Below are 12,500 nucleotides of genomic sequence, written 5' to 3'. Positions count from 1 at the left end.
ATTAAATTTGTTCATATTTAATTTTATTATTTGCAATCCCATTCAGTGGAGCTACATTTTCAAGACGTGTGACGCGTTGCAACAACAGCTCAAGATCCAAAGATCAGATGGAAGCTATTTCCTTACCAACTCACAGAATAAATGGTTACCTTCAACGAAATCAAATACAGACAAATTACTGTTGGGGGAAAAGTCCACTTACTAATTGGCTCTCTTCCTATTGGGCCAATTACATGACCTTTGTGAGGTCACACATTTTCACGATTCAGGTTGCGTAATTAAATACTTTTGGTGATAGGATAAGAGGCTTTGGAATAGCTGTTCGTTGTTCCTACTCTCAGACGAAATGTCTTGTGTTCAAACCCCCGTGTCCACAGACCAAACCGTAGGCAGCCTTGAACAAGATACTCATAATCCGACCTGCTTTTTAATGACTTGACTCTCAAATGTGTACGCTGTGTATTCAACCAAATACCAGAGGAGGTATGTGTATATCATATATATTTATCCAACAACAAAAATAACAAGGACAACACAGTTACGAAATGAATGTGAATTCTGAGCCATTAACTGATTGCGTTGATAATTGGCTTATTAAAAGATTTTTTTATAGGACACGGGAAGTCTTGTGCTGCAGCCTAGTGGACATGATGGTGTACTGATATCCATCTGTAAAAAAACAAACAAAAAAAACAACAACAGCAAGAACGTACATTTTTCTAAATGTTATGGAATATGTTGTTGAAGTACTTGGATGGTCCCTTCTGTGCATGCTTGTGCCATGGTAACCTGACGGAGGGACGAGGTGACGATGCTGTGAGCCAGCCGGTCAGCCATGCAATGAAGATGACCCCCACCATCATCACTCGCCTCAGTGGATCTTCTCTGACAGATATCCATCACCCCCTCACCAACCCGACCGGTCACCCACTCCATGATCTCCTCAGTCAGGTCCTCCATGTAAGCCGCCATTTTGGCTCCATCCCACTGCTGCTGCCGTTGAGCTCCTTCTCCACCATCACCTCCATAGCGGTCCGCCATGAAGCCCGACGAGAGCTCCTCGCTGTGGGGCTCTCCCATCGACAGTGAGCGCACCACGTGCTCCACCAGCGCCACCCGGTGGTCATCATCGGTACAGAAAACGTTCCCCAAAGGGCCCCCTTCGCTCCGTCGGTCCTTGGACTTCGGGGGAGGTGGAGACGGAGTCGGCAGGAACTCTCTAGCCAATCCGTCGTTCAGCCTCCTGGAGAAGCTGCCTCCTCGGCCCTCCCGCTCCTGCTCTGGGACGACGGGCGAGGTCGGGGGTGCATCGGGGTAGTCCAGCGACCCCACAGCGGTGCACTCCAGCTGGGATGGCGGAGGGGGGTTCCAGCCCTGGATGGGTTTCCCACGAGAACACGTCTCTCGAAGGGCGGAGGCAATCGTCGCTGAGGCAATGAGTCCAGCCAGGACTTCCACAGAAGATTCCTCCTTCAGGTCCTCTTCCTCCCCTCCTGCTGGCTCTTGGTCCAGGGGGTCTTCATCGTCGTCAAAGGAGAGGAAGGGGTCCTCCTCCTGGTGCTGGTGGAGGTCGGCGTGGAACAAGCTGAGAATGTTCCGAGCCATGGCGGACCCAAAGTGTTCGGGGAGGCCCAGGCTCAGAGGAAGGCGTTTTAGAACATCTGATAAGTTAAAAGAAGGTTCCGGAATTGGTTCTAGAACCCGTGGTAGGTTGGAAGGAGGTTCCAGAATGGGTTCTAGAACCCCTGATATGTTGAGGGGAGGTTCTGGAATGGGTTCTAGAACCCCTGATGGGTTGGGAGGGGGCTCTGGAATGGGTTGTTTGTCTTTAACCGACTTTTCTCCATCTTCTTTCATCATGAGAACCTGCGAGATCCAACATTAAAAGATTTAGTTATGACATTTATTTGGGTTGACTGAACAAAAGTACTCTACTCATGTTTAGATGAATGATGGCAAACCTAATTGAGTGCTTAAATTGTTTCTACAACATTTAGTTACTGGATTTACTGCTTGATGACAGGCTTCCGGTTCTTTTTTTTTTTTTTACCACAAGCAAGCTAAAGTTCACTTAGGACATTTACAGATATTCATCTGACTTAAGTCATCTGACAGTGCACTTGAGTCAGTGAACTAAGATCAATATACTAATGCAATGTTGTGGCCAGTAAAATGTAGGAACCAATGACAGAAGAGAGAAAGAAAGAAAGAAACTAAGAAAGAAAAACAGGGCTAGGAAATTATCCCATAGACAAATAATCAGAGCACGATGTTGCATGTAAGAATAAAAGTGTTGAGAGCTTCAGAGTTGTTGACACTCAATAGAGAGCCAAAAGGAAAACAGAATAACAGAAAAGGAAAAACCAACCCAGAAACAGAGAATAAGATGTTGGTTATAGAAAGTAAAAGTGCTGAGAGGGAGGCAGGAAATACAGAGGCTTGTTGTGGGCTTTCTGTACCAAGATCATCCTCTCACCAGAATGTGGTATTCATTTTATTACGCTATTAACTAGCGTGGCCACATACTATTAAAATACTATAAATACTACACAACTATACTTATACTACACTACTATTTACAATCAGACCAATTAGACTGATAGACAGACAATAGACCAATTACCACTGAATCCATAGTCAGTGAACACAGAGACAGGTCACTAACCGGTAATACTCTACGTCTTAATGCTTTATCTTCTACCGTTGTGAGATAGAGATGGAGTGGAGTTGTCGGGCTTACCAGGGCAGCGAGCGGGCCGGTCTTGACAGAGAACTGTCAGAGATGCAAATGTGGTGATCAGGAAGTGGATTGAAACTCAGGTTTAGTTTCTCTTCCTGTGCGTGTCCACACGGTGTGAATGATCGTGTGTTTGCTTGTGTGTGTGTCTGTATGTGTGTGTGTGTGAGGTACTATGTGTATATGTGTGGTTAGTTCTCTCTCTCTCTCTCTCTCTCTCTCTCTCTCTCTCTCTCTCTCTCTCTCTCTCTCTCTCTCTCTCTCTCTCTCTCTCTCTCTCTCTCTCTCTCTCTCTCTCTCTCTCTCTCTCTGTATGTATGTATGTATGTATGTATGTATGTATGTATGTATGTATGTATGTATGTATGTATGTATGTATGTATGTATGTATGTATGTATGTATGTATGTATGTATGTATGTATGTATGTATGTATGTATGTATGTATGTATATATATATATATACTCAAAACTGGTGAGCTTCCAACACTGTGAGATGGAAACAAAACCGAAAACTAAAGCATATTTCTCTCCATCATGAACCACATTTGTCCTTGGATGAGAATGGTAGAAACAGAAAACAGAAGACCAAATAAAACATGCAAGGTTATACAATATGCAGATAGTCTATAAGTACACATTGTATTACTGGCGACGGCCCGTGATATCGGTAAGTTTATCAACTGACAATTTATCAAAATAAAGCACATTTTTGATCCAAATGTGGTTCTATCTTGGATCCAATATTTTGGAATATTTGCCTACTTTTGAAGTAAGTATGATAATTTGTTTGTATTCATTAACAATAATGAATCATCTTTTTTGATTTCACAGTATTTTGATCAAGATAGTCCTAATTAGAGATGTACTTTATTATTTGAACATTAAACAACATACATAGCACTCAAAACTAGAAAATCTAGCGCTCAAAACCGACAAATTATGAGATATGTTCTTGTGAAGCTAACATGCTCAGTCTAGACGAAAAACGTCAACAAAGTACCAAATACTGAGCTCTTATTGGTTGCTAAGAAGTTTGAAAATACCAGTGCCCCGCCTACTTTATAAAGTGGATTTCTTGTTGAGCAGTCGGTTAAGCCGGGCGGTGATCTACAATATACATGGTCCATGACCCATGATAATCCTAAAATAGAATATAATGTAAAACAAAATCTATGTTTGACCTTACTTTTACATATTAAGTGTTTTTGAAGCGCTAATATACCATGGTATATGTTTTTAGACCGCCTGACGGTTGACTCTACCAATAAAACAAGCACCCCTTAACAACGGCATTCCACACAGCTTTCTGATTGGTTGGCGGCAGTGGAATTCCAGCCAATGGGTATGCAGGGCACAACATTTGGAATCCCAGCAATCCCACTTTGAGTTTTGGACCTTTGAAACGAACAACTGTTCAACGCAGTGAAGCTTGCCTGAGATCATTGAGTATTACAGCTTACATGAAGTCTGTTTTCACCGAGAATTTTCCTCACGGTAAGGAAAACCTTCCAGAGAACTTTTTATGACTTACTTTCATTGAAATTGATACGGAAGTGATATGGCTACGTCTCATTGCGGACAGACTTGCACATGTAACGGAAGCATGCAGTGTTCAGTGTCTTCTAACGCTGCAAATAAACTTGATAAACTTTGTATTGGTCAGATGGTAATGCTAATTGTTGGCAACTTCAAAGTGGAATATCGATACATTGCATTTTTTTTTCAACTGACCCGCCAATTTTATGCTTCTTTCTTCTAGTGACCCCTGTGTTTCATTTTTAAAACGACTGCAAGAAACCGCCAAGGAATATTAAGAAGCAATGCCTTTCACACGGGGAAAGAAACCCACGACTGGCCTCGCCAGCAAAATACCAAGGTTGGGCAACGTTAACCCGGAGAAGAAGGTAAGCGTCTCATTCAACCAACTTTAAACCTAGGAGCCTATAGCCTGGGTAGGAGCCTGCAACATTTAAATAGCCTGGCGGGCCACCGGCCTGCAGAACAATGGTGCTTTGCAGGGCGTCTTGGACCGATTTAAATCTCCCCTCCTAGTGAAAATGCTACCTAAAATCTAAATTGCTCAGTGTTTTTATATGTAGTAAATGTTTGAAAACTCTACAGATACAACCACTTACCACCTAACCACTTATTATCATCTTCATTTAATTTTTCACCTGCATTTTTTACGTCTGTATATGTAGGTATTATGTTTTGCTTGTCCTGCTAAATTTGAGCTATCATTGCCCTTATTTGTGTCTCTCTTTTTTTAAATTATAAGATATCTCCATATTTTATGCTTGCCATTGTCACAAGACAGGTCCCTGTTCAGTATGACCCTATGCTTTGCTGTGCATATTATAACTAAAACACCTTGACTTTCGACTTTGAACTTTGGTGTTAATGCAAACCCCTTGTATCTTCCGGTTCAGGAGGATGGCCCTCAGGTGAAGAGGTCATCGTCCCCCCCACACGGGGCCCCCAAGAAAAGGACCGCCTTTGTTGACATCACTAACGTATGTCCACACCGCCGACTTTGATCTATTTATCCACTGCTCTACATGAAGCACAAGGACTGAGTTTAAAATGAGAATATTTTTCTGTGGTCGATTTAAGCAGATGGCGACGGCACATAAAGTGAATCGATAGTGGGCATGGTTTTAAGAATCAGTTTACAATTATAGTTTCCATTTCAATGTTACACATCCACGCTCCCAATTCATTTAAGTCTATCTAGTGTACTGTTTGTTGAGCTAAATTCCTTGAATTGTGCCCAGAGATTTAAAAATGAGTTAGTTATGATGATCAAGTGTGACTGCTCTAATTGGCTACAATGACTGCAATGTACTGCTGTGAAAGCGTAGTCTACTGTAATCGGTAAAGTGTGTTTTGCTGATGAAGGGGCCTATATATTATGTTATGTCGCCTAGGGCATGTGATGTCTCTGGTTTGGATTTGTAAGGCTTGGTTGTGCTGTGATTTACATCACTCGCCTTTTGCAGGCTAACTGAAAGCTTACTGAATCAAGGGGTTCAAAGGTGAGAAATTGTGAATTCTAGATGGCATCTAGTCTAACTTGGTTTAGTCTGTTATAGAATAGAAACTTAAATTGCCACACAACAGAGTTGGTGGTATTTTTTTATTTATAATCTATAAAGAAATGCTGTGGTGTTTTTTTAAAGTTTAAACACGACTTTGAATTAATTGGTAATTTGCTGATTCTGTTCTGCTTCGAGAAGTTGCAGATTGCCCTTTAGAGCGCTTGTTCGGCTCTGATGTGGCGGGGGGGGGGGCTGTTCAGGAGTCAAGCTGTAGGCCCTGGTGAACCTAGTTTCTGGTTGTGTGGCTTCAGTGTGTGTGTGGTAGGAGAACTTGGGTTCATCATGGAGTTCTGACTTATGTTTCTGCACACGTGTGCAGAGACGTAACACAATTCCAGAATCAATCAAAACCAAGACTGTTGTTATTCCAGCACACGGTAAAATGAGGAGGTGGTCGCAGGATAGTGTAGGGTTAGGATGACTTGCAGCATGTAAGTTCTGTGTTAAAGTCCTCAATGTCTGTAGTTCACCTGCAGGCATCCTCATGCAAGATGACCCTTAATGGCTCCTTAATGACATGTTTCTACAAGAAAATTACTTGGTGTTCCATCAGATTCAAATATCTTGAACTTTTAATCTAAGTATCTTCCCTACAGCGATAATGGATATACCCTATGTTCAGAGTGTTTAGTGGCTGCATCCTAGCCTCCTCCTTTTTTTTTTATCTGTGTTTGTATACTTATGACCCCCAGGCCCACAAGGTCCAGATCTGCCTACCTGGCAGGAAGAAGGATGCCACTAAGAAGCCGACAAAGAAGCCAATCACCAAGACGGTGACCTCCAGGAAACAGGCCAACCTCAAACAGTGAGCAAACACAATTCAAGAGGGTGAAAGTCACAAAAGATGCCAAAGTAAAATCCTACTGTGTAGGGATCGTTCTTAATGCTCTGTCTGTCTCTCTTCTGTTTCTCTGTCTCTCTCTTTTCTCTGTTCCGCCCTTCATCTTCTCTGTATGTGCCTCTGCTCTCTGTCTGCCGGTGTCTCTCTCTTCTCTGTCCCTCTCTCTTCTGTGTGTCTCTCCCCTCCTTGTCTCCGTCCCTCTGTCTCTCTCTCTCCAGGTCGTCCTCGTTGAGTTCTGATGGCCTCTCTGTGGAGGTGGAGGAGGTGAAGATAAAGAGCGATGTGGAGGAGGTGGCGATAAAGAGCGAGGTCTCGACCCAGCAGGAGGAGGTGAAGGTGGAGAGCAAGCTCAAGACGGAGGTGGAGGAGTTGGCGACCACAGTAGGAGAACTGGAGGTCGCCGCTGAGACCCCCACGGCCCCCCGGACCTTCCCGGCCCCCCAGAGACCCGAGGTGAGCCCCCCCCCCCCCCCCTCCGTCGCTCTCGGGACAGCAGGACTCAAATTCAACACAGCTTCATCGGCAAGGAGACAAAACATCCACGTGCATGTCTCTATGTTCATCGGACGTCTCCGGTCTGGCCAGGTCCCTGGGGAGTTTGACGTGGACTTGCAGTACTGGGACGACTGCTGCATGGCGCCGGAGTACGCCAAGGAGATCTTTGACTACCTGAAGCGCAGAGAGGTAGGCCGGCGCTAACCAGCGGATTAACCCAACTCGCCAGCGGCACCACTGGCTCAGGACCAAGCTGCCTGTCACTGGGGTTGTTTGTATTTAAGACCGTATGAACTAGGGGTGGACGGTATTATCTGTATAGAAAGTACACCGGGATTTGCCCTAAGAATTCAAGCCGAACCTTTTGAAGTGATTGGAAGAAAAAGGGAAGCACTTGTCACTGATGTGTGCGTGTGAAGGCATGTTAGTTTGAGACGCGTTCAGACCCCCTGCACACCCCACTCCAGAGCCGCACTTCGCCATCGTGTAGCGTTTGAGAATACTAGGGCTGTCGTGACACACACATTTACCCAACGTAGTCGTTGTCTTTTTCCCCCTTTAATTTCTGAAACGGTTCGTTTGGTTCACAGACTTGTTTTGATATGAGATTTGATTTTCATAATATATTTGAATATCCCTCTAAACAAAAGGCTACAATATCATAATTAATTGTTGTATGCGGTAGTCGGCGGCTTTCAGGTCCGCTCTCGGTTTGAGTCCGACTTGGTAACGGCAGAGCTTCAATGTAAAAAACATCAAGGTTGTTTCAAGGTCTTTTCCTGTGTTTTAATATGATGGGTTTTAATGGATGGCGCTGCGCGCCAATGTGTGGAGCAGCGCTGGAACTAATGGCGTGGCTGTATGGCGGCGCAGGCCTTAGCACTGTTGAAGAGCAAAGAAAGAAAATACCTGCACTATTCTGGATGAGGAATTCGCCAGAAAGGAAGACAAATAACTAGAACCAGGGTCATACTGATTCAGCCGTTTTGTGGGTAGAACGTATTGATCTATTTTGCCCGTGTTTAAACATTGACATACGGCAGTCCTTATATGAAGCAACGGCACTTAACTTACCTGCTAGTGTCATACCGTGATACATACCGTGATTATTTTCATTTTTACGGTACTAATGTTTTGGGACCAGACTGCCCAGTTCTAGTATGAACACCCTAGATTGTTTTGTGTGATTTATCTTAGTGCTGTCAAGCGATTCAAATATTTAATCGCATGAATGTCATAGTTAACTCACGATTAATCGCACATTTTTTTTTGTATGCTAAATATCCCTTGATTTCTTTGTCCCATTAATTTTTCTCATTTTAATGCTCTTATCAACATGGAGAAGTGCATCGACTTGCCTTGTGCAAATGTTTTTTTATTGATAACAACATTGGCATATACTGATCAAAACAGGACGATACAAAAAAAAAGCCTATAGTGCATTAAACGATAAACATACAAACATACTGCCTTGAACATAGCAGTCAGGCTACTGCTTCTTTGTTTTGAGTAATTAACGCCGTTGAAATTGGTTTGCGTTAACGCCGTTAATAACGCGTTTAACTGACTGCACTCATTTATATATATATATTTTTTGTCCTCTTACCACTGTATTGTCACGGCTGTACCTGATTTGTAGTTTTCTCTCTCTCACTCTCACACTCTCTCTGCGGCTGTTTAGGAGAAGTTTGTCCTCTCGGACTACATGTCCTTCCAGCCCAATCTCAACCCCGGGATGAGGTCCATCCTGGTGGACTGGCTTGTGGAGGTGCAGGTGGGTGCACGTGTTTCATTGCCTAGCACAGGATACTTTCAATGGGCCGCTTGGCCGAATGTGCGTGGCTGCACCTCAATGACAAAGGAAGCTCGAAAATGAAGAGTGATTACTCCGGCTCATTCGGAGCACCCTTTCCGCTTTTCCATGGATCTGACACCCTATCTCTGATCGCCATATTTCTGCTCACCTAATCTTTACTACTAGCGATAACACCGCTATACGGGATATGATGCTGTGATATTGTCCCACCAAGCAGACATACAGACTTTAAAAGGGAGTAGCTGTTTTGATAGAGGTGACATGGCGTTTTCCTATTTTTTAGCGATTAAATATTTAAAATGTAGAGCTTCTATAAATATTTATTGCTTGCTTGATGTGACTCCCGCTGGCCCCTGGGGATTGGATGTATCAATTTTTTTAATATGAATATAGAGATGATTGCCTAACCCTATTTCATACCCCTAGTGTGTGGGTGGTTGTGTGCCAGAGGGTATCCTAAAGTCAGAAATATGGGCTGTAAAAAACAAACAATAAATATGCAGCAAAAAGTTGAGGTGAAGAACACTTATTTAAAAAATTTCAGTCTTCTGTACAAGCTGTCTCACTCGAGACAGAGTACCCACACAGAAGTTTGCATTTATGTAGAACTTCCTCAACATCGTGTGTGTGTGTGTGTGTGTGTGTGTGTGTGTGTGTGTGTGTGTGTGTGTGTGTGTGTGTGTGTGTGTGTGTGTGTGTGTGTGTGTGTGTGTGTGTGTGTGTGTGTGTGGTGTGTGTGTGTGTGTGTGCTGTGTGTGTGTGTGTGTGTGCGCGTGCGTGTGCGTGTGCGCGTTGCAGGAGAACTTTGAGCTGAACCACGAGACGCTGTATCTGGCGGTGAAGCTGGTCGACCATTTCCTGTCAATCTCGCCCGTCGCCAGGGAAACGCTGCAGCTCATCGGATCCACCACCATGCTTATCGCCTCCAAGTTTGAGGTCTGGGCATGATGGCGTACACATAGAGGGACTGTCTGTACGTCTTCCTCTGTGTTTATATGTGTGAGACAGACAGTTAGGCTGTACATACGAGCGGGTTCCAGGAGGGATGTCTCATGACAGCCAGGCTGGTCTTGAAACGAGGCGAACACTTGAGACCTAATCCCATCGGCTCCCTCTCAGAGACAAAGTTGTCAGGTCTGCGACCAATCAAAGTGGGCTACCACGAGCGCTAAAGGGGGCCCAGCTGAGCCAGTCTAATCTTTCCCCGCCCGCCCCCCCCCCCCCAACCCACGCGGCCTCTCATTGGCCACCCATACCCCCCTTAACGAGCGGGTTTTCCCTCTGCCCCCGCCGTTCCTCCCCACGACCCGTGTCATTAAGCAACCATCTCAATGACTACGTTGCGCCCCTCCTCTCTCATCACACCGATTACTGACACTTTTATCCAAAGCGACTTACGATGAGTGCATTCCACAATGGATGTACAACCCAGAAATGGCAAAAAAGAATGAGTACATAAAATGTTTCAAAAGGCAAACCAATAAAAAAATGTATAGACTGGATCTGCACATATAGGCGGGGGCAGCAGCGTGCCGCAGTCATAGAGTGTCTGTCTCGCGACTCAACCCCGCTCACTGAAACGCTTTATCACTCCTGCCGAGGCGGGCCGGGAAGTTTTGAAGTAAATCCGGGCCTTGACTCTGGCGTTCCCCCGGTTACAGGAGCGCAGCCCCCCCTGCGTCGACGACTTCATGTACATCTGCGGACGACGCCTACCGACGGGAGGAGGTCATCGCCATGGAGACGAGCATCCTGCAGACGCTGGGCTTCGACATCAACATCCCCATTCCCTACCGCTTCCTGCGGCGCTACGCCAAGGTGTGTGTGTGTGTGTGTGTGTGTGTGTGTGTGTGTGTGTGTGTGTGTGTGTGTGGTGTGTGTGTGTGTGTGTGTGTGTGTGTGTGTGTGTGTGTGTGTGTGTGGGGGGGGGGTTCATGAGTGTGGGTCTATGCAATGTGTGTGTGATTGGGTAGTGTATGTGGTAACGGTGTGTGCCTTTCCTTAGGGCTACGAGGAGAATAAACTAGTATTTCTTTCGATCATTTATTACTTTTTGCATAATGTATATCTTGAAAGGGCAAGGGTAACGATAGCAACGTTGAGGTTCCAACCGGGCTCGTTGAAGAAGTTTCACCGGGTTCTCTTTGACGTTAGCTTGACGTTCTCACCCTCTGTCTTTCCTTCGTCCTCAAATCATTCATCAAAGCGCTTAATCAAGTTGCTGGATACGAGAACTGAAATGTTAAGAGGGGTGTGTGTGTGTGTGTGTGTGTGTGTGTGTGTGTGCGGGCCCTTGCTTTTCCCCGGGGCGTATGAATGAGGATACTTCTGTAGTATGTATTCGTGTCTGATTGTAAAGGGCAGGGACATTACAGAGGGAGGAACTCGTTAGGGTTGAACTGGCTGCTTTTTCTTTTTTCACGTGGAAAGTTGATGAACTCAGTTTGAAAGGGTGACCTCTGGGGTTCTAAGAATTCTAACGGAGGAGATGGGAGCAGGTAGCCGGAGCTCTGTAAATGGTTTTAAATGTGTCTGTGTGTGTGTGTTGTGTCTGTGTGTGTGTGTGTGCAGTGTGCGGGCGTTGGCATGGACACGCTGACGCTGGCGCGCTACTTCTGCGAGCTGAGTCTGCAGGAGATGGAGTTCCTGCCGGTGCGCGGCTCCCTATTGGCCGCTGGCTGCCTGCTGGTCGCCCTGGTGACCAAGGACCTGGGGGGATGGGTAGGTCCACCACCACACGCGTGTTCCTACTAACATGGTGACAAACTAAATCATGCAACACATAAACCTCTATTAAAAGAGAAGTTCCCACTGAGGACATGGTTTCCATTAGTTACTAACTTTTGATGGGCTATCTGTATCCGTCTTTCCTCTGGCTCTATCCTTCACTCTCCCCCGTCCTCCCTCCCCTTATGTCCCTGTCTCTCTCCCCCTCTTCTCCCTCGGGCCTCTCTCCCTCCCCGTGTATCTTCCCTCCTCTATTTTCGTCCTTCTTTCCGCCCCCGTCTTTTTCTCTCTCTCTCTCTCTCTCTCTCTCTCTCTCTCTCTCTCCTCTCTCTCCTCTCTCTCTCTCTCTCTCCTCTCTCTCTCTCTCTCTCTCTCTCTCTCTCCTCTCTCTCTCTCTCTCTCTCTCTCTCTCTCTCTCTCTCTCTCTCTCTCTCTCTCTCTCTCTCTCTCTCTCTCTCTCTCTCTCTCTCTCTCTCTCTCTCATCTCTCTCTCTCTCTCTCTCTCTCAGACCCCCATGCTGGAGTACCACTCTGGGTACGGGTTGGAGGAGGTGGCCCCCGTGGCGCGGAGCCTCCAGGCCATGCTCGTCCTGTATGCCCCGACAGCAGACTGAAGGCTGTGCGCAGCAAGTACGCCCACAAGTGAGTAACCCCTCTCTGATTGGTCCTCGCCTACCGCCAATCCCATGCACTGCGAATCGACTTGAGTGGTTTGGGAGATGTGGGCGTTTCAACCCGCCTTCAGGTATGCAGCCAGTGATTGTTAGGGCTGAACGATTAATCA

At 45.7% G+C, this 12,500-nt stretch overlaps 2 protein-coding genes across 3 annotated transcripts; one reads left to right on the top strand and one right to left on the bottom strand.

Annotated features, from left to right (window-relative positions):
• Position 1: 1 nt before the first annotated feature.
• si:dkey-171c9.3 (uncharacterized) lies at positions 2–2,886 on the bottom strand. Of its 2 annotated transcripts, none has more exons than XM_060077314.1 (2): positions 2,741–2,886; positions 2–1,866 (listed from the first exon to the last, which is right to left on the bottom strand). In XM_060077314.1, the coding sequence occupies exon 2, from the start codon at positions 1,858–1,860 to the stop codon at positions 727–729; it is 1,134 nt and encodes a 377-aa protein (XP_059933297.1). In that variant the 5' UTR covers positions 1,861–1,866; positions 2,741–2,886; the 3' UTR covers positions 2–726. The 2 variants fall into 2 exon arrangements, with proteins under 2 accessions (XP_059933297.1, XP_059933296.1); XM_060077313.1 differs by having other exon boundaries at positions 2,666–2,873.
• A 1,188-nt stretch (positions 2,887–4,074) lies between these two features.
• Positions 4,075–12,377, top strand: ccnb3 (cyclin B3). The gene is given in 13 exon segments (XM_060077305.1): positions 4,075–4,233; positions 4,499–4,643; positions 5,169–5,252; positions 6,530–6,642; positions 6,897–7,131; positions 7,264–7,362; positions 8,855–8,947; positions 9,788–9,925; positions 10,651–10,692; positions 10,694–10,807; positions 11,561–11,710; positions 12,226–12,306; positions 12,309–12,377. Coding segments are annotated over 12 exon segments (1,287 nt in total). The 5' UTR covers positions 4,075–4,233; positions 4,499–4,559; the 3' UTR covers positions 12,363–12,377.
• The last annotated feature ends 123 nt before the right edge of the window (positions 12,378–12,500 follow it).

This window comes from Gadus macrocephalus, chromosome 17 (genome assembly GCF_031168955.1).
Source record: "Gadus macrocephalus chromosome 17, ASM3116895v1".
NCBI classification, from domain to species: Eukaryota; Metazoa; Chordata; class Actinopteri; order Gadiformes; family Gadidae; genus Gadus; species Gadus macrocephalus.
This window is presented reverse-complemented; position numbering and strand designations above follow the sequence as displayed.